Raw genomic sequence first — 21,835 nt, 5'->3', positions numbered from 1 at the left:
ACGGGAGTAAACATTTACTGTATTTTACATTCCACGACATACTTTTAATCAGGAATTTGTATTTCGAATGGTTAGAGCGTTTTAATACTTAGTTTTAATTAATAACATCACGAAGTATTTGGTTTGAATTGCTACATCCTGTATTTTCGGTGTCCACGCAGTGGCAAAAATCAACTGAAATACTGAAGATTCGTTCGAAAACTTCCTTTGTTTGGTGGCAAACAAAAGCTTCGCTTCTGAAGTAAGAAATAGTGGTAGAGCGACTCAACAACGGTCTGTTTTCAGAAATCATCTGGACGTTTAAAAACATTTTGTACAGTTTCCGACTTGCAAATGTGCGGTTCACAAAAACAATAACTTCGGGAACATGAAGTCCTCCTTAGACAAGACAGGAGGCGCAGCCCTCGCAGTGGTCACGTAGCCCATGCATGCAATCGACCTGCAGGAACATTCTCAGCCAATCAGTTCATCTGATGGAATTCTTTAAATTCGCATCGCAGCCACGTATTGGGCAACATGACATGTAAACACATCTTTTCGGCTGGTCGAACGCCCAACAGTGCACGGACGAAGAAGTCTTCTACCATTGGACAGTTACACAGTCAATCAAAGTCTTTCTTCTATTTTATTGGCTGATCCTGGAAAAAGCCGCCAGTCGATGCATCACTGGCTGGTGTTATGATCGTTGCCTGCACTGTAGTGTTTGCGCACAAGGGGAGCGGAGGAGAAGGGATGCGCAGCCCTGGCTTGTTTCGCTAGATTAGCTTCAAGTTTTTAGGGTTACTTTTGAAAATGTCAGGCGAGAAACTATGGAAAGTGTGCCGTTCCCTGTGGCAGAAGAGCAGCACAGTAGCACCGTGGAGCTCTGCGAAAGTGCAGGCGTTCGCGTGCGGGAGTCTGGCGTCGCGAGGCTTGAACCCCGCGGACGCCTCCGGCGCTAAGTGCTGCAAAAACGGCGACTGCAACTCCGAGGCGAATGCGAACGCGAGCGCGAGCGTAGCTCGCGTGTCCCCGTCCGTCCCCCCGCCCCCGTCCAGCCCGAACCACAGGCTGCAGGTGGTGGGCAAGAAGCGCGGGGAGGACTCGCTCGGCGTGTCCGGACGCTCCTACTCGTCCACGGCCCCCAAGGTCGACAGCAAGGCGTATCTGTGGTCCCGCTACAACGAGATGAAGAGGCTGGTGCACGGTGCGTAGCGCGAAATCGTCGTCAGCAAAGACACAAGTGCGTTTTACTGAGGACTCAATCAATGCGCTCGCAGTCAGTGCAGCTCAGCAACCTCGGCCATTTGAGTGAGTGCAGCCTGTTATTCTGTAGAACAGCAGAGCGCTTTTTTTTGCGTTCATTCAGATAGGAAAAGTTTAGAATTGCAATGACACGCTGTCTGCATCTGCTGTCTGTCATCATCATCATTCTTTTTTTATAATTTATTGTAGCAGTTTATGTAACTCGCCGGTAAGACACCGACGTCTTACATTATTATAAATTTCTTATCAGCTACTTCGCAATGATTTACACACAACAGGCAGGGTGTTTTTTCTGTCTCCAGAGTACGGGCCTCACCAGCCTGGGCTTCCACCTCCTCTGTTGTGACATTTAAATAAAAGGGCAAAATATAAGTACACTTTCCAGCTTTGTAAATGTCCATGTAATCCTTCAAGTTGTTCTCCAGGTGAACTCAAGTACAATGGAAAAAGCACATCCTGAAAGTCACTCATATGTGAGGTATCTGTCACTCAGTCATCATCAGCACTTGACCAAGTTGACGTTTCACCACATGCTGAAGCATTTAATTTAAAGTTTCGCTCTCCATAAATGTGTTATGTCTTTGGATATTCTGGTCAAATTGGCAGTGCTCTGGTTTCCTCCCACAGTCCAAAGACGTGCTGCAAAAAAAGCCCTTGCAAGAGAAATGACATTTACACTTTTGACAATGTCATACACCTGCACAAATTATAAATTCAAAGAGGCCATGTACAGAACCCATGTTCCACAATTAATCATTTCACATGTACATTGATAATAGTAAACGTATAAACAAACAGGATGCATGGTCAGCTTTGTTCCCAAACAGCTGAATCATTTTGCATGGGGGGAAAAAAACAAGACAGGTTCCCCCACAGTGTGTGAGTGACAGAGAGAGAGTGTGTGTGTGTGTGTGTGTGTGTGTGTGTGTGTGTGTGTGTGTGTGTGTGTGTGTGTGTGTGTGTGTGTGTTCCACTGATGTAAGGGTGAGTAACCCAGTGTAAGTAGTGTATCTAGCAGTGTAAGTCACCTTGGTGAATAAGGTGTGTGGGCTCGTAACACTACGTAGTTTGTTAGAAGTCGCTTTGGAGAAAAGCATCTGCTAAATAAAAGTAAATTATAAGCCTCACATTTATAGGCAAGACAAGTTGTTTCATCACAGCAAGGAGAACATGTTAGTGAAATATTTTTTTTTTGATGTAGAAGTATGAACATATTCCCTTGTGAACAAGTGAAATGTATGGAAATAAGTACAAGGACTCTTGTTTTCCACTTGATCTCCTTCTCTTTGGACACTGAGTTTGTTTGCGCTCAGTGGCAATGTGGAGATTTCCCACATGATTTCAGAAATGTCCCAGCAGCTCATAACCGCATGCTCATGGCTTCAGGTATGTGGAAAAGATTCTGTCAGCCTGTTAACAATTGAGCTGATTTGATTAAACTTTTCAATAATTTCAGAACAAATTTTTTAATTTCAGTGTTCAATTCAGATGCTCACTTTAGTCTGGCTGTTTTGGAAGGCAGTACTGAAGTTTATTTGGACAAATTTTTTCTTTTTCTAAGCTGCAAATATGACATTTTGGGTGTGGTAGAAAGTGTGGAAGTGGTTAAATTAATATTGTTAGTTTTTTATGGGCCTGGATATGTATAGGTTTGTCTTTTGGAGGTGTAGAGGAATCGGAAAAGTAAAATTGAGGGGGAAAGTAGGCACTGCTCATGTATCCTTATCAGGACTGTGTGCTTTCAACTTTTTTTTAAAAAAATTTACATTTATTCATTTAGCAGACGCTTTTGTCCAAAGCAACGTACATCTCAGCAAAAGCATCTGCTAAATGAATAAATGTAAATAAACTTGAACTTCATTCACATTTGTCAAACAATTCACCGAATGACTAAGTACTGCTTATTTGTTTAATTATATTTTGAATACTGCGGTATCAGTTTCACCATAACGTATTCTTAGTGCTAATGATTATTAAACTGAGTCCTTCAATGAACAAAGTAAAACAGTGGTTGTCCCAGAGCACTGTACAGCCATTTCCCAAGAGCAACAAGAAAACCAGAAACCCCTTTAAATCCATAGAACTAAGCTTGTAATGGCTTACAAAACACAAATGAAATCATAGACTTGTTAAATATTAATGTTCTTTCACTATTTCATAATTTTAATTATAGAAATGCTGTGTGGTACTTGCGCTGGTGTTGTACACATAGAACCGTGCATTCAGAGCAATCCAGTCACTGTGTTTACTTTGGTTATTTTGCTCTCAGCGCATATAACACAGAAGAGTGAAATGTCTCCAAATGTATTTGTTTTGGCACCACTGTTATGGGGGAATGTATGTTTTTATTGTTAACAATTGTATTAATAGTAGTCATGCTCCTACATGTAAATAAAAATACTATTGTTCTTTTGTAGGTTTTTTTTTTTTTTTTTAAACTTTCCAGCCAAATGCTTTTTTTATCTTTTCAAATCTCTGAAACTTGTTGCAAATTAACTTGTGTTTGTACTTCATTTTTATGTCATTATCGGATAAAAAAACCAAGGGACTTGGATATGCAGACTGGAACATTGCGTGTTCTTTTTCAAAGCCTCGTTGGCATCGATGAGTGGAACTTATTGATTCTGGATAATGACTTATGAGTGTGGCCTACATTGTGGTTGTATAGGATCCTTGATGGAATTTTTAGTACATGTGTATTGCAGGATTTAAAAAAAAAAAGTTGGCAATAAATAGCACACCCTCTTCTTTTCCACACACACACACACATTTTCAGAACCGCTTGTCCCATACGGGGTCGCGGGGAACCGGAGCCAACCCGGTAACACAGGGCGTAAAGCCGGAGGGGGAGGGGACACACCCAGGACGGGTCTTCTTTTCCATTCCAAGAGTAAAGACACCAATTGGAATGTGTTCTCTACAAATCGTAAGCCTCCACTTTCTGAAGACCAGAGTTTTGCATCTCTTCTGCTTGGCATAATATCCAGATGTATTCAGTTATATATGAAAATGTTTTAATTAAGGGTTAAAATACTTTAGTGCCCAGTGTTTTCTGCTTTGGTCACTCCTGTAGTTAGTTACGCTTGTTTTATTTAAGTTTAATTTTCTCCCATTGTGTTTGCAGACTTGATCCCCCCCGGTGTGTGCAACCTCTTGAATCCATCAACCATTTATGCTAACAATGAAGTCAACCTGGATGAGGTGGACATCTATGGCTTTGACTATGACTACACACTTGCTCTTTACTCAAGTGCGCTAGATGCCATGATCTACAACAAAGCTAGAGAGTTTCTCATCCAACACTACAAGGTATGTACTTTTTTTTTTTTTTTTTTTTTTTTTTTCCTTTCTACTTATTCCTCTCTCTTTCTCCCCCATTGCCCCCACCTGCAGTGTTTACCCACTCACCACTACCTGGTGCTTTGGCTGATAGGATGGAACCTCTGTGTGAAAGTTGTTATGATGCCTCTCTACCTTTTCAGCTGCTTGTTTTTAAATGCACCTTGCCTCTTAAAGTTGCCTGTAGATGGAAGCCCACAGAAGTGGGCCCCCTTAGCAGCCTGGGTTTCTTATCAGAGGTCTGCCTGTTTGGGGGTGAGCGATGCCTTGTTGTGACAGATATGCAGTATGGGTGATTTTTCTTTTTTACAGTATCCACAGGGCATCAGCAGATATGATTACATACCCAACTTTGCAGCTCGTGGACTTCATTATGATATTCAGAAGGTGAGTAGCCCTGGAGTAATTGTAGTGTTCATGTCACGTGTTCTGTTGCATAAAGAGCTTGTATTAGTTTAAACTCAAAATTCATTAAAAAAAAATTTACTCATAGACCTTATGCTGTAATGGTTAAATGAAAATTTAGAAAATAACATTTTGTGATGAAACTGCTGTTGTTTAACTAAAAAACTGCAAGTAATCGCAATTTCATCAGAAAGATGGAACAGTGGTGCAGCGGTAGCGCTGTTGCTTCACAACATCTAGACTGTTTGGGATGGGGTTTATTGTCTGGCTCAGTTTTTGCGGGGCAAATGTGTAGGTTTCCTCCTACAGTCTATAGACATGCCTTTCAGATGAATTGGCCACTCTGAATTGCTCGTAATGTGTGACTGTCTACATCTTGACTATTCTGAGATGGGCTTAGCATCTTGTCCAGGTTGTACCCATCCTAGAATAGCACCTGCTAATTCCTGGATAGGCTTTGGGCTGCCCAGACCTGACAAGGACAAACAGCTCATGAAAGTGAGTGAGTGAAGACAGAGCTGGTAACTAATGAATACATATTTGTATTTCAGGGTCTTTTGATGAAGATAGATGCTTTCCATTACATTCAGCCAGGGACAGTGTACAGGTGAGGAAATATCTGAATTTCATGTACAGCAGCCCCTGGTACATTGTGAACCTTCCTGAAAACATTTTGTAGCCAGTAATACCCTAGACAGTGATAAACAACAGGTTGCCTTTGAAGCCTATGGTAATTAAGTAAAGTATAGGCAGTTACTACCACCAGAGCTGCTACTATTTTGGCACTTTCTTATTGCATATAGTACAGAATTATCCCAGTGATATCTACATCTTTTAAAGGCTTGCACAGTTTGCATTTTGGCACTACTGTATAATAGTGCAAAGAAAAGAACGTGTTCCTGTTTATTGTATTTGTTGCATAGCTCTAAAATATGATTGAATTTGCCTGCCACATTCTGGCCACAGATGAAGATCTTGTTCCAATAACTTATAACTACCATTCCTTTTCTGTTATGTTCAACATATGTCCACATATTTAAAATATATAGACTTGTTTTACTATTTCATGTAGAGGAGCTATCAGAAGATGAAATCTTTCACTCCACAGGGGTCTACGTCCAGTTCCAGATGAGGAAGTCTTGCAGCTGTACGGAGGAACACACCACGTCCCTCTTCACCAAGTCAGTGGCTTCTATGGCAAGGCAAGTCACTTAACTCCTCATGTGGGCTTTTTGCTTTTTCGTGGCCTCTCATTTCCAATGTTGTCAGAACATTCAAAAGTTCTATTTTATACATATTTGGAAAAGCTGTAAAACTTTATTTTTAGCAGAAAAAAATCTGTACTACATTTTGTTTTACTCTGTTTTTATTTTTAAACAGTGTTACATGTGTCATTGTGAACTTGTCCCTTACTGGCAATTGTGTCAACAGTACATGGCAAGTGTCCAGGGAGAAGGAGCATTAAAGATGCCAGTTACATGTTGGCTTCTCAAGGCCAAGTGTGTTAAAGTTCCTTCTCCTTGGGTGCCTCACGACAGTCCATGTAGGCGCAGGGGCCTTTGCCAGACTCTGCGTGCCCTTTGCATCGCTTTCAGCCCAAAAAAAGGAGGAATTTGTAGTTACTCAATGAGCAAGCGGGCTTTGCCAGTCAGCCAGGTGACCAAATGCTTGGTTAAGAAGTGTTGCTTATATTGTTTTGGAATTGAGATCTAGTACATTCTTACTGTTCCAGTATTGGGTATTTCAACCCAAAGACATGTGCAGCACGTTTTGTGGTAAACAACGTCCCTGGCCCACACCCTCAAACACTCCAGTTTCTGATGTGTTTTTGACTTCCCTAAAGTGAGTGTGGAGAAAGGGGAAACCAGATAACTCAGAATGATGGCTGATAATTACCAAGAGTAGTCTTTGCAAGCTTTATTAATTTATCATTTTTTTTCCTCTTTCCACCCTTTAGCATTTTTAATTATTTGTTACTGGTGTAGAACTTACTGTTGTAAGTGCTCAAGATTTCAAAAATGGTCAAGAATTTTTTTCCCTTTTCCCCCTGCTAGTATTTGAGGCACATGTGAATCTGCTTGTGTGCACAATCTGTACATTTTGCATTGTGTTAAAATGCTTGATTTGAAAACTATATATTTACTTTTTTTTTTTTTCCATAACAAGTTACTACATTGAACACATGAATATGTATATTATTGTTAAAACTCTGGCAGATCAAACCTCTACATGTTAAATAATTCCTTCTGCAGGGCCCTAAAATGAAGCAGTTCATGGATGTCTTTTCCCTGCCAGAGATGACGCTGCTTGCTGTTGCCAATGACTTTTTCATTTCCAACGACATCGAGTACGACCCCGTTCACCTCTACAAGGATGTGTCGGTGAGTGTATGTGTGTGTGTCCTGGAGCATTAGTATGCAGCAGCCTCTGCAGGGCCTCTTGGGGCTCCTGCTTTACAAAATGGATTGCATTGAAAGGCAAGTTAATGAATGCAAGGGATAAAAAATGAATGTGGAAAACAAGGCAGGTTCTGCTGTAATTAATTAAATTTTAGTCCTCACTGATTCACAAAGCTCCTTTCACTTGGAAAGCACTTTTTTTGCAACCTTAAATTTGGTATTGAACGAGTTGTTCACTTGCCAAAACAGCACCCGCTAGCTTGAGAACTAAAACTTGTCCATTATTTTCTTAAGTCTTTTCCAGATTGCAAAAAAAATCTGTACGTGATCTCATTCTTTCCGATACAGTTCAGTCTAATGTTAATAAGCACTTCCTCTGGTTTAAGCATCAGCTAAATGAATAAATGTAAATGTGGCTGAAAGTGTCTGTCTTCCTGAGCCCTTCCTTCATTGTCAGAGTACTTGGATCAAGCAAAGGTCTGATTTTTCAATTCTGCTCTTGCCTGTGCTCAGAAAGGGTGCCTCCCCCTCTGGCTGTAGCCATGGGCGCTGCCAGCGAGCTCGAACCTCATCGAGCTGCAGTGGTCGGCCACTGTTTGTACAGTTAGTCTCTGAGCAGGATATACTGTTCCAGAATTCACATCGTCTCAAACTTTGTGCAGAATATAATTTTAGTTGTAGAGGTGAAACGGTTATATCCCGTGGGTTTGACAATTACAGGTTTGTTCATACGGAGAAAACGGGTATAAGCAAGAAGCAACTGGAGACTCAAAGCTTTGTAAACATAGTCAGTGAGCTGGAACACCCTGACAAGGGCTGTACTGTTTGGTTTTGGAATATGCATGTGGGAAAACAAATGTCCATGTGCACCACCCCTTCGTGGGCTTTTCTTTGTTGCAGTGAGCATGCAATGTATGGTATTACTAGAAAAACAAGGTACAGAACTTTCTAGTTCTGACAGGGTAGTCTTATTTCAAGAGATCTGAGATTCCCTTAAACCGTCAGCGGTTTTTGCATGATTTTTCTTTTCATAAAAAGTCAGCTTAGGTGTGAAAATGTTTCAAAATATCAAATTGCATATGTGAATTTTTGAAATACATAGCAAACAGAAATAGTGCTGTATATTTTATGTGGATTTGAAAAGTTTCTTCAAAAGAGAAGCAGATTTATAGCATAGATAGCAAAGTCCTTCTGAATGTCTAAGACCCTCAGTTGATGTGTGTTATTTTTGTTTGTGAAATATTTTAATCGCAGAATAGATTTAAAAGGTAAGACTTTTGTTAATTTCTACACTTTGTTAGAAAACTGGAATTCATGTACTGAGTCTCTCTGTTCTTCAGGATGCTGTGGGGATGGTGCACATAAAAGGCTACATGTACAAGTGGATCATGCAAGACCTGGGTAAATGAAGCTAATGTCCTCAATACACGTTTGTTCCACTATTTATTTGATTGACAGTTGAAACTACACGGTGTTTGCATATACACTGTATGTTACTATGGTGTCGTCTGCCCCGAATTCTTTTATAAATTTGCTGTTAAAGTGTTATGGAGTAATGCTTGGTTAAACAGGATGAGGCAGTATATGACACAGCTATGATGCTTTATCGTAAGAGGGTATACATGCGTCATGATTTGTGTACTTCTGGGATGTGTGTGCCAGTTGTAATTCCGTTGTAATGATATTAGGTCTGAACCAGTTGCACAACAATAAAACTTCCCACCTTCACTGTGGTGGGTTTAAATACTTTTGTCAAAGTTCACATAGAAAGGAGAGGATTACTCATGTAACTTTGTTTTTTCCTGCTGGTAGCAGTTTACCTTATCTTTGTAATCTTAATTGGACCAGCTTGTATTCAATTTTTAAAATGCCATTTGTGTGGTATGCAGAGTAAAAAGTTTACATATAAACTTCCTGTTAGGTTTCCGGTGCCCATATTTTAAGTGGATATTTATTCCCTTCAGTGGCTTGTATAAGGCTGGCACTGATAACGATGGTTAACTTTTCTTATTTTTCTCCCTCTGACTCTTAGAAAAGTACATCATTAGGGGAGATGAAACATATGCTGTTCTTCATCGCTTGGTCAGCAATGGAAAGAAACTCTTTCTCATCACCAACAGCCCCTTCAGCTTTGTGTGAGTGTTTCCTTTTGGCGAGACCTACTCTGTTCCTAAACAGGTTTTTGGACTCTTTAATGTCACCAAGTAGTTCACTCAGTATAGAGTTCACTGAATACCTGTAAACAAAATTCTGAACAGGGGTTTTCAGTGATTTTGGTCACTGCTGTGTGGCGATATTCTAATCTTTTCATGTTTCTGATTAAAGGGATAAAGGCATGAAATACATGGTTGGAAAGGACTGGCGGGAATTCTTTGACGTGATCATTGTTCAAGCTGACAAGCCCCACTTCTTCAATGACTGCGTCAAGTGAGTGTGTTATTCTGTGACTTTTAATCTTACACAATAGCACTAAAATATTGCATAGCTACTGGTGATCTTATTACAGCAATGGTATTTGCCCAGCAATACCCTCTTCAGTGCTTAAACAAAGGGTTGTTTGAATGTAGCTCCTCATTTTACATAATGCATTCTGTAAGATCATTTGTAAAATTATTTTATATAGTATAAATGTTACTGAATCATGCAATGTAGTTATAATTAGACACACGCTGCACCTCAGTTTACCCTTTTTCAACTGACACTTCTCCAAAGTGACTTGCGCTATTAAACTACCTACAGTTAGTTACCCATTTATATAGCTGAGCAGTTTTACTGGAGTAATTTAGGTTAAGCACCTTGCTCAATGGTGCTACAACTGGAGGTGGGATTCGAACCACTAACTTATTTTTTAAACATGCAGCCCATTGACCAGTTCACAATGATGATTGTAAGCCCTTGGCCAAAAAAGGACACCCCCTATGTGTCAGCTGTACAATATGAAAATGTGCTCATACACTGCTGCATCCAGCTTTTTTGACATTAAAATGGTGACACTTGTTTTAGTTGAACTTCTACTCTTTTAAAAGCAAGTTTCAAACACGTTTTTATAATAACCAGTTTTTTTTTTTTTTTTTTAAACCCATTCGTAGGGTGGAATGTGACAAATTAACCTTACTCTAGAATCATGTGTCTGCATCCAGATCCCTCTCTGATGTAATGTACACTATTTTTCTCTGAGTATGTTATTTTGGAGAAAAGCATCTGGTAAATGAATAAATGTAAATATAAAAAGGCACAATTTTGCATTGTAGTATTTAGTTGGTTCTCAGTACTCACATACAGTGTTACGCCTTTGTTGCCTTTCTGCTAAACTGTATTTGAACCGAAAGGATCTCAACATATAAATCTTTCACTAAAAAGTACAATTAGTATAATTTTACACGTTTGGACATTTTTGCAGGCCATTCCGGCGTTTGGACAGTAATGGTGACCTCCAGTGGGACAAAATAAACAGTTTGGACAAGGGTCAAATCTACAAACAAGTAAGATTTGACTGTACACCATGACATTTTTTTGTCTTTTGATGTGGAGACCTAGTTTTTGTGAGAATGCAGTATATATTGGTTTTTGTTACAGCCAAGCATCTAATTCTTCAAAATTGTCTGTTGATGGAATGCATAATTTTAGAGTTCAACTGATTTTGACAGTTTAGACACTGACAATTTTTATGGTTTATCAATTTTTTTTTCTGGTAATAGTACCACATTACTTAACAGTATTTCTTAGAATTGAAAAATGATGGCAATGTTTCAACTGCCACATTTGTGATTTGAAATACATAGTGCATTTAATAAGTCCCAGTCAAGTAATTTGAAAGGCGAATGCTGATGAACACTGTTGTTGTGTAGCACCTATCAGGTACTGGATTTCTTTCTGCAAGTTAAAGGTAGTTGTCTGCCTGTTAATACCAAGTTAAGTTACCTCTTGGTAACCAGCCAATTAACTGACGCTTTTAAGTTACACATATAACTAAAGACAATTTAAAACAATGTATTTGTGCATGTGGGGGGTGCAGTGGCGCAGCGGGTTTGGCCTGTGCCTGCTCTCTGGTGGGACTGGGGTTCGAGTCCTGCTTGGGGTGCTTTGCAACGGACCGCCATCCCGTCCTGGGGGTGTCCCCTCCCCCTCCAGCCTTGCGCCCTGTGCTGCCGGGTTAGGCTCCGACTTGCCATGACACCACTCTGGACAAGTGAATGGCCATCTAAAGACAGTCCCTATGGACTTCTGTCCTACTTGACTTGATATGTAGGTCATTTTTGTTTGTTTGTTTGTGACATTTAAATGGATTTCTTTTTTTTTTTTTTTTTCTCTCCTGGTATGAGTTCATTGTTCCCAGCAGGGGTGATTCAGACATTTTTCCTTTGCTGGAAAACTTTTGTGCCAATCTACATTCGGGGGACTAATTTGAGTGAGTGAGTGAGTGAGTTAAGATTATAAATTTATTTTTCCACTAAAAATAACACAAATATATAAAATGAGGCACTACTGTTTAGAGTAATGATAGATACAGTTAACAAATGGCTATTATTGATGCCTAACGAAAGCATCTGTCCGTTTGGACGTGTTTGTTGGGACAGTTCTAAAGCAGAGTGACAGAATGAGCTACTTTTGTACTTTTTCCCCTGTGAATGATTCCTGTTGGGCTGTGAAGAGCCAAAGGGCTGTGGGCCAAGTTCTCCCTTTGTTCTCGCTGCTCGGCAGGAATGACAAAGCGGTTTACGGAGTGCAGCCTTTTCCTTCGCTTGGGAGGGGCCGCTTTACTTACTGTGCTGCAAGCACAAATAAGGCTTCCTTTGGCTTTAAACACTTTTCCCTTGGTATTATTCACAGACAAACTTCCATAAACTGTAAACTGTTAATTTAATAACTTTTTATGTGTCTCAGTTCAGTTTCTTACTTTCTTTAAATGTACTTTTTACTTGAGTGATACATACACTCTGTTTAAAAAATATATTTTGAACTTAACCTCATGCTAGTCCTCCGGTTTATGGAAACCACCATTTACCCTGTAGCTTTTGAATTTTTCGGAGATGTCGATTTAGATGGGTGCCTTTGTATTCAACAGACTGTTGATGATTGTATTTGAGGCATCTTTCTGGTCAGTGCATCACATGTCTTGTTTGGGTCGGGTTCAAGCTTGCAGTCAGCTGCCTGCAGCCTCTCCAAGTCCATGCAGTTCAGTACTTTCTGAAGTACTGTGAGTAACATGAGACCATTCCCGACTACACGTCACGGCTTTTAACATTCCTCTAGGCAGAATCCGCTTTCCTCTAAACCTTCTCGCACAGATTGGGGAAACCCGCCTTCCTGTTGAGCTCAGGCAGCTCAGAGCCAAAAGTGCTGCTTTCGCTCACGTGCCCTGTGAGTTCTGCTTTACCACGGTTTGTGTCAGATTTCAGCATTTCCACTTTGAGATCAACATGCATTGATGCTCAGCTTCCTGCTTTACAATTACATTTTTTTTTTTTTGGCGGGTTCATGCAGTATTTTCAGTATTGTTGTAGCCATTTTGGATTTTTATCTGTTACCTCTAGGGTGTTTTTATCTCTTCTTTTTCAGTGTCCTAAGTGTCATTAATAGACTATGGTATGTTCTTTGTTTCAGCTGTTCAATTTTCCCCTCCTCTCTCTTAACCCCTAGTTTCATCTAATGACCTTTTAACCTCCCTTTGTGGAGTTGTTCTAAGAAGGAGGTGTTGATCTGTTTCTCATCATACAAAACCCCCAGTCTCACAAAGGAGGACTTGTTTTGCTGGGAGGCAGTTTATGTGTAAAGTTTTGATGTTCCATTGTTCTCCTTGCACATTTTCACGCCAGGTTATCTCAGTCTCATTATTGACATTATTCTACAGGCTAATTGTGGCTTTTAGAAGCCACAAATGGTGTTTATGCAGTCGGTTGCAGTGAACCCGGACGAGGTACTTCTCACCATATTGTCACTATATGTCGCAAAGTTCATATATCAAATTGCTGTTAAACTTGAAATAAATTCCTTCACATCAGTGTATGACCCTCTTCCTTTTAAAATAATACGGTAAAATTTAGCCTCAGAGCTGGCTTTGCTCCAGCTGAAACAGAACGCTGCCTGTACGCTCAGTGCGGTGAGCGGTACGCTTTTGCCGAGGGGCTGAATGAGTCGACAGCCTGTCTGCCCTGCTGTGGAGGTGGATTGGTGCAGGATTAGGCTGGCATGCAGAGATGTGGCGGAGCCTCGTTCTGCACGTCGGCACTGCTTCGTTTGCTATGTGCTGAATGAGCAGGGTGGGGTCGGGTTGGGCCAAGCCGGGTTGGGGCCCGTCCAGCGCTGCCTGGTGATGACTGTCTGGGAAATGAAGAGCTGCCACTCCTCGATGGAGACAGGAAGAGGAATTTGCTCCACCGGCTCAGCTGCTCACTCGCTCTCCCCCTTTACATGGGTTGCATTGTGCGCTGTCTGAGACTGGCCGGAGTCATCAGTTTGGCTTTCAAAGGTCTGCGTCAGTCGGGATCCGGGGCGCAGACACTGGGGCCTGTGGAGGTCGCCTTTGTTGACCTGCTGATTGATTTCCTTTTCATGCCGACAGCAGTCATGGGTGAAGAGCAGGGAGTTGAAGTTCACTGCTGGCTTGTTTGTTCTACACAAATGTGTTCTTTACATCTTCTGAGGGAATATTTTTAAATCTTCATTATCTATGAAGAGGTATACAATGTTTGCTCTAATATTTCCATTCTTAAATTTTAAACGTGAAGCATTTCTACATGTCACTTAAATAACTCACACGTCTTGTCTGCTGCTAAAATGCAGTGTCCCCAGTGTTGGCACTCCGTGGTGCTACGTTTTAGTCTGATTAATTTCACATATGTGTTGGAGGCATTGCTATAGAAGTTGCTATGGTGTTTTCCTTTGTACCCTTTTTTTCCCTGCCTGTCCTGGGTGGGGCATAGGCCACGAAACGGTAACCCAGCATGCACCCCCCCTCATCTGGGTGGCTTCCTCTGATTGGCCAGCACTGCAAAGAAGTGACCAATGAGCTGCGTGTTGCTATGTTGAGCAGAAGGCTTTAGCATGTGGAGAGGGCAGGTCAGTGCTGGTAGTGCTGGTGACGTGACTTGGCGTTGTTGATGTGAGCACTGATCATCGCTGCAACAGGAAGCATGGGAGCCCATTTTCCTACCTGCTGTGTCACTAATAGTCGTCTGTTCTTTCAGCCTCTCCTGGAACGTTGTTGTCGGTGTCTCTGCTCCAGCTCTGTGTTTATAAGTCTATATAAATACAGTATTAATAAATATAAAAATTTGTCTAGAAACATAGTAGTGCTAAAGTTTTTAAACTTGGCTGTACAACATCTTTTTAACACTGTTCCTGTCTCCCCACCCCCTCCACCGGTATTTCAAAGTCATGAAACGTGCACTTTTCACATGTACAAAAGTGCATATCGGCAAGATCCTACAAGTTTAGTAGTAACACCTTTTTGTAATTGCATTGCCTGAAATACAGAAGTTAGACAATAATTACTGCAGTGAATATGCATTAAGTTAATACAATGGATACTGGACTGTCCCAAAATGAATTTAACAAGCTATAAATAGAGCAAACTCTGCGTGTCATGTTTTTAATGTTATGTGTGCAAGTGCTTTCCCATTTATTGCTTAAAAAAATTAAATTCAAACATTTATGCACCTCTTATTCCAGATGTTTTGAAAATTTGTGTAACCACTTCAATTTATAAGACCTGTCTTTTTGTAGGTTCCTCTTCATAGTGTTTTCATTTGGAATTGCGGTTATATCATTAGCGTCTGATAAATATTTGTCTTTTTTGTTTTTTGTTTCAGGGAAATTTGTTTGATTTCCTGAGGCTGACCGGTTGGAGGGGGTCCAAGGTGCTCTATTTTGGGGACCACCTTTACAGTGACTTGGCAGTAAGTGGGGTTTTTTTTTCTCTTCCCCCCCCCCTGCTTGTTTATTTTCAGTGATACCACATGAATCAGTGTGCATATGATTTAACTCTTAGCCATTGCAAGCCTGCATTGGATAGGCAGTAATTAATAAGAACTGAATGAAAGTATAACATCAAAAGATAAATTTTTGATGTTATACTTTCATTCATATGTCAGTATTGTTATGAGTCAGAATACCTTTTTTCCCCATTTGTAATTTAGATTTTAGGTGACATTTTTCATCCACAACATTTTGTTTTTCCTCAGGAAATATTAATTTGATCCTCTTACAATGGGAATTTGTCTAACAGCATGAGTTGACCTTGTTAGGCAGAGGGTGGTTGTACACTATTCCAGGCAATTTAAAAACTAGATTGACTTCCTGCATATGTGTCAAGCTCTAAACTTGGAGAAATAAGTGTTATCAGTGATGACAAACTTAACGAAATGGCACGCACTGAGGTGTCAGCCCTTGAATGCACGTGTGTATGTGTTATACTTCCTGTTGCGTCTTGTGGGAAGCACATTTATAGATGCTGTTGTATTGCATTTATAACTGTTATGTGGGGGGAAAAACTGTATTTATGCATTTTGACAAGGTCTTTTTTTTTTATTTTTTTTCTTTTGTCCTTTTGGTTTTCCTCATTGAGCGATAAGTGTATTTGCACGATCCCACAAAACCATGTGTCCTCATCTGTCCTGCTGGTTCAATATTACTGATGTAGGGCAAAGTTTTGGATAAATGATTGCAGTGTCAGGGTTCAGGTGCACATAAATTTGTTGTTGTTGACTCTCAGCTTGCCTGTGATGGAATAATTATACAAACTTTATAGGGTAACTACTTGGAAGTTGATTTATTTCAAAAACATTCTGTTTCTAAGATGAAGATAATCAGTGTTGTGTCAAGAGTTTAGCTCAGTCTTTGACTTTTGTTCCTTTGTTTGCTCTCTTAGTGAAGAACTATTTTTGGAAGCTTAGTGTTGTAATGGAATCACTTCAAAATGCCCCTTTAATTATGTGTGGAATGGAGACATTATATGTCTCAAACATGTATTTACAGTCACAGTTAGCTTTTGTTGAGCTAAGAATAGAAATGCCTGAACCCCTAAATCTGTGAAACCACAACTCCTGATTGGCTGCAATGTGAAAAGGGTTCTTGCAGAACTTCAAGGGTACATTATTAATTCTACAAAGAACAATTTAAGGAAGAAATTAATTTGCTCTGAGAAATGTATCAGGAATATGTAAAGAATTAAAAGGTTTTAATAAAAACTGACAGTTTAATTCATCATTTACTTTACTGATATTGGTAAGAAGCTTATTCAGAATAAGTGAAAGGCCACAACATTTACAAACTAGGAAGTTTTTTTTTTTTTTTTTTTAAATTAAACTACCTACTTCTATTCAAAAAGTCAAGGTGATGAAATATTGCTTTTAATGATTTGTGATGGTTGGTTTTTTTTTTTTGTAACTGAAATAGAGGCGGAGGAATGTCCTGTTACAGTTGGCCAAAAGTAAGTCTGCAATCAGAAAATAATTAATGCTCAGTGTTCAAAACCTCAAAGTATATTCTAACTATCATCTAATAATCTCAGTAGTCAATATAGAAGGTCTATAAAATCAGCAAAAATGACCCCACCCCCCCCCCGCCCGCCACTAATAACAGATGAATTTCATTAGTACTCCAGATGGTGGACATATGAGGTCATGACTCATATGTGGGTAACTGGTGGGAGAGCTGCAGTAGGGTGAGGAGTGGCATTCACTCCCCAGTGGACTCCAAAAATGACTAATGGGGGGAAAATTAATCTGAAATAGTTAATGTTCAACATCGGACTGATACTTGAAGAAACACACATTTCCAAGTATTCAGACATGTTTTCAAATCTAACTCTTGGCCTTTTTCATAAATCCTCCAAGTGCAAAACCCCTGCTGCACCACTTCAGCTAAAAGTACACTGAACTATATACGGCTCATCAGGGTTCAGCAATTTCTGCCATCCATCCTGTCAAAGACTTTGCATTTTTGAGTTGTTTTGTGCAGCACGAGGTTGACCAGACCACACACTGAACTGTTCTGTTAGCCAGCGCTGTCTGTTCGGTAGCTGTGACACACAACTGTCCCGTTCTGCCTGTGCTGCAGGTCTGATGCCTTGCCCCACCTTGTATACTGTAGCTGCAGGGCTCTTACTGTTACAGTATGGTGTTACAGTAGAGGGAAGCTCTCCGGAGAGCTTGCTTTTCGTTTGACCTCCACTTGAGAGTTAGAGGGGTGACCATCTTCAGTTTCAAGCACTAGATTGCCCTGCCAGTTGAAGCTTGACACTGGTCTTTATCACCCTTCTAGGATTTGATGCTTCGCCATGGCTGGCGCACTGGTGCCATTGTGCCAGAGCTGGAGATGGAGACCAAGGTGGTGAACACAGAGCAGTACGCACAGAGCCTGACCTGGCTGCAGGCCCTCACCGGCCTCCTGGAGCGCATGCAGGTATACCACCACCTACTACCTGCCATCAGTAATCATGTTATCCTCTTTTTCTTGTATCTGTAAAATTCAGTCTTCTGCCAGTCAGTTCCAATTTGTTGCTTGTTTGTGTTCATGACGTATTAATGCCAACCTGTTTTTTACATCTCACTCTTAGATGCATCGGGATCCAGAGTCCCAGAAGGTTCTCCAGGACTGGCTGAAAGAAAGGGAGGAACTTCGGTGAGTTCTCAAAAGGAGAAAACTCTAAGGCTGACTTGTTCTATTTTCCCATGAATAAGGTTTTTAATGGTTAATTAGATCTGTGTGGAAAAGTTGGTGGTTATTAAAAATGCAAATTGAGATTTGAACAAAAAACTTACCTAATCCATATTTGGATGTTCTTAAATGCATTGTTTTTTGCTGGGAGGGGGGGGGGTAGTTTCTTAGAATTTTGCCTTTTGAGCATAGCCTTTATTTTAACAGTATTTCTGGAGCTACTTGATTGAGTGACCAAAAATGGAAGGTTTATGGGTGTTGTTTCCTCTGTCTTTTTCTTCCCACCTTCCTTCGTAGGGCTGTGACCAAGAATCTGTTCAACCCCCAGTTTGGCAGCATTTTTCGCACCTGCCACAACCCCACCTACTTCTCGCGACGCCTCTGCCGTTTCTCCGATCTCTATATGGCGTCCATCAGCTGCTTGCTGAACTATGACCTTTCTTACACGTTTTACCCTCGGCGCACGCCACTGCAGCATGAGGCTCCTCTGTGGATGGACCAGCTGTGCACGGGCTGCATGAAGACCCCTTTTTTGGAGGAGATGACCCACATCCGTTGACGGACTAGTGCTGGAACGCTGTGTACATACCGTTTCAAACACTTACAAACTGAAACTGGACTCTAGTAGACCATTGCTGCTCTTTGGGATATTCCTTTTGGACTTGGTGGTATTTGACCTGAGCTGGGCAAGATTACCTTCCAGTGGTGGTAAACATGCTGAAAGGGTTCTCATTATTACAGTATTTGCTTTTCTTAGGGCACAATACAAACACCTTTGCTGAGGAAATGCAGGGACTTTACCCCTTTTTTTCTGTTCATCCAGTGAGTCAGATTTAAACACTGTTGTTATAGGACTATTGAACCAAACCAAAACAAGATTCCAGTTATGGTTTTACAGTTACGCAGCTTTGTGTAATATGGCTTTATTCTAATCTTGTAGGTTCACATTTTGACTTTTCTGTACCAGAAGCTTCTAGACATTACTCCCAAGACATTACTGTTCTAAGTAGGACCAGGTGGGAAAGTGTCACCAGTTGGGCTGAAGGTAGGTTGCTTGATTCTGCATGGTGAATATGCCAAATGTAAGCATGTAGAGAGCAGTGGGGAAGAGATGTGTAGAGTTGTGCTGTTGCAGCAGTGAACCAAGAAGAGCTGCCCTGCTATTGAACACTTAAGTGTTGTCTGAACTTGGCAGGGATTTTATCTGTATACCAGGAAGTGTGCAAGAGATTGTTCTCTCTTTGACTGCCACTGGTGATTTAACAGGCTAAACATGGTACTTTGAGAACAAGAGTTTTTTTTTTTTTCTCAGTTTATTGTGGAGAAGATCAAAGCTTTGGAATCAGGAAGGTTTGCAAATGCCATGGTGACAATATTGAAAGCATCCAGCTTTAATATCTTTTACAGTATTACTAAATCAGTTTGAAATGCCAGCTACTACTGTATATCCTGGTCATTAAAAAACATTAAGTCCACTGAAAGCTCGAGAGGATGAAGCGATAACGCACAAGTATACTAATTTGTTTTCTTAAATTTGTTAAATGAACTGTGGCAGATGTCTGCTGAGATTTTAAAATTAATAAAGTTTTGTCTACTTCTGTCTTCTAAAACTACTTCCTCAACTATAGGTTAAATTGCAGTCACCGTATGAAATTACTGATGGAATTTCAGTACTAAATACTGTACTTCTGGTACTTGGAGTCCTCCTGCAGTGGACTTCATAAAAAACAGCATTCTGACAGCCGGCTGCACACACTTGACTGGATAAAACACTTCAGTGTAAAGAATGGAATAATTTTTTTGGCACCCCCCCCCCCCCCCCTTTCATGGCAAGATCAATATTTCTCTATCTGCATTATCATTTGTCAGGTATTTCATTTTTGCACTTGTGTTTAATTCACATTGTTCTTCCGAAGGCAGTAGTTGGTCGGTGGAGCAGACGGGAGTTTTTCAAATCGTTGTAAAATGGCAAGTTAAATGGAAACACTGAGCAGTTTGTAGACAGGAAGGCTGCGCACACTGGGGGCCTCCAGGACCAGGAGGGAAGCGCCGCTATCTCCGTGGGGCGCAGGACTTGATTCCCCCTGCTGGCCTCTGCGGGTAGTGCAGCCTCCTAGTGGCCGAGAGCTGCCTACAGGTTCCCTGTTCTTCTGTCTCCTGCGCTCTTATTCTGCTATGAATCCCTGGAAGAAATATCTTACAGCAATGTACTGTAAAGTAACTTGCGAAGAATGAAAACCTTTTATGGGGTAATTTTTTAAAATAAAAGCCATTAAAATTGCCTGCTTCTGGACATCTCTGCCTTGGATGTTTTATCACTTACAACTCATATTGTCTGAAACAAAGATCCTTCACCTCCCAGCTGGCCTGCCTTCCTGTCATGATCTCTCGATCAAACTGCACAACTCACTCATTTTGCCTACTTCCTCAGCTAAAAGTCTGGGAGTGATTTGACTCAAGTCTATCTTTCTCTCACCACATCGAAGCCACAATGCGGACCGGGAGATACATCTGCAGCACCCATCCCTATCTACCAACTGACTCTATACCACTACTTCTTGAGGCTATGGTGAGATCTCACCTGGACTACTGCAACTCTCTCTCATTTTGCCTTTCAGTTACTGCCATCAACCCTCTACAGCTGATACAGAATGCTGCTGCACTGGTTGTTTGACTTGACGAGGTGTTTGCATGTATCTCCTCCTCTACTCGTTTCTCTGCATTAGCTTCCTATAGCTGCCTGGATCAAATTTAAGACCCTGGTTATAGCCTACAAAGACATTAATGGAACTGCTCCCAGAGATCTACACGACCCGATCATTCCCTACATCCCAACCAGATTGCTACACTCCTCCACGTCTGCCCACTTGCTGGTCCCATGTACAAAAGGTCCAAAAGCATGAAGGTTCTCAGTTCTGGCTCTGATGTGGTGGAATGACCACCACTCAGAACTGCAGAATCTCTTCTCACATTTTTAAAAAAAAAAAAAAAAAAAAAAAAACACTTCTCCCATAATCTCTTAAATTCATGTAATGTGTAAATGTTCATGCTCTCTGTCACTGAGAGCATAGCTTGAAAAACGGATAAAACTCCATGCAGCTACTTGTGTAATGTAGTGTAAATCATCATTAGGAATTTTCGATATTCGGGCGGGGGGTGCGGTGGCGCAGTGGGTTGGACCACGGTCCTGCTCTTCGGTGGGTCTGGGGTTCGAGTCCCGCTTGGGGTGCCTTGCGACGGACTGGCGTCCCGTCCTCGGTGTGTCCCCTCCCCCTCTGGCCTTACGCCCTGTGTCACCGGGTAGGCTCCGGTTCCCCGCGACCCCGTATGGGACAAGCGGTTCTGAAAATGTGTGTGTGTGTGTGTGTGGATAAACTTGTATGTAGCGATCTGCGTGATGAACATTGTTTCTTTCCACCATATGAACCAAACTGTACTTTAAAATCATGCATCTGCATCTAAGTGTTTCTGCTAACGTAATGTACAAATTGCATTTTCTGAGATGTACGTCACTTTGGAGAAAGCCTCTGTTAAATGAATAAATGTAAAATTAAATTCGAATGGACAAAAAAAAATCAGCACAAAAACAAACCGCCAAGAGCTGTTCACTTTAGCAATAGTTATAGGCTGTAATTTTAGACTTTTTTAAAACTTATTTTATTAACTTCTTTCTATGATGAAACTTTTAGCAACACTCGAGACCAGGCAAGAGACGTGAACACTGGAAGGGAGCTAACCTAATCTAGTCCCACATTCCATCTCCCTCTGAGTGCATTTTACCAACATCT

The 21,835-nt window shown here is 40.9% G+C and overlaps 1 protein-coding gene across 1 annotated transcript; it reads left to right on the top strand.

Annotated features, from left to right (window-relative positions):
- Positions 1-529: 529 nt before the first annotated feature.
- Positions 530-19,859, top strand: nt5dc2 (5'-nucleotidase domain containing 2). The gene is made up of 14 exons (XM_018749089.2): positions 530-1,186; positions 4,370-4,554; positions 4,897-4,971; positions 5,541-5,596; positions 6,098-6,191; positions 7,242-7,370; positions 8,729-8,789; positions 9,421-9,523; positions 9,714-9,815; positions 10,789-10,870; positions 15,200-15,286; positions 17,652-17,792; positions 17,947-18,011; positions 18,345-19,859. Exons 1-14 carry the CDS (start codon positions 793-795, stop codon positions 18,604-18,606), a joined length of 1,836 nt encoding a protein of 611 aa, XP_018604605.1. The 5' UTR covers positions 530-792; the 3' UTR covers positions 18,607-19,859.
- The last annotated feature ends 1,976 nt before the right edge of the window (positions 19,860-21,835 follow it).

Source organism: Scleropages formosus, chromosome 19, assembly GCF_900964775.1.
Source record: "Scleropages formosus chromosome 19, fSclFor1.1, whole genome shotgun sequence".
Classification (NCBI taxonomy): domain Eukaryota; kingdom Metazoa; phylum Chordata; class Actinopteri; order Osteoglossiformes; family Osteoglossidae; genus Scleropages; species Scleropages formosus.
Note: the sequence above shows the minus strand (reverse complement) of the source record. Positions and strands in the feature narration are given on the sequence as shown.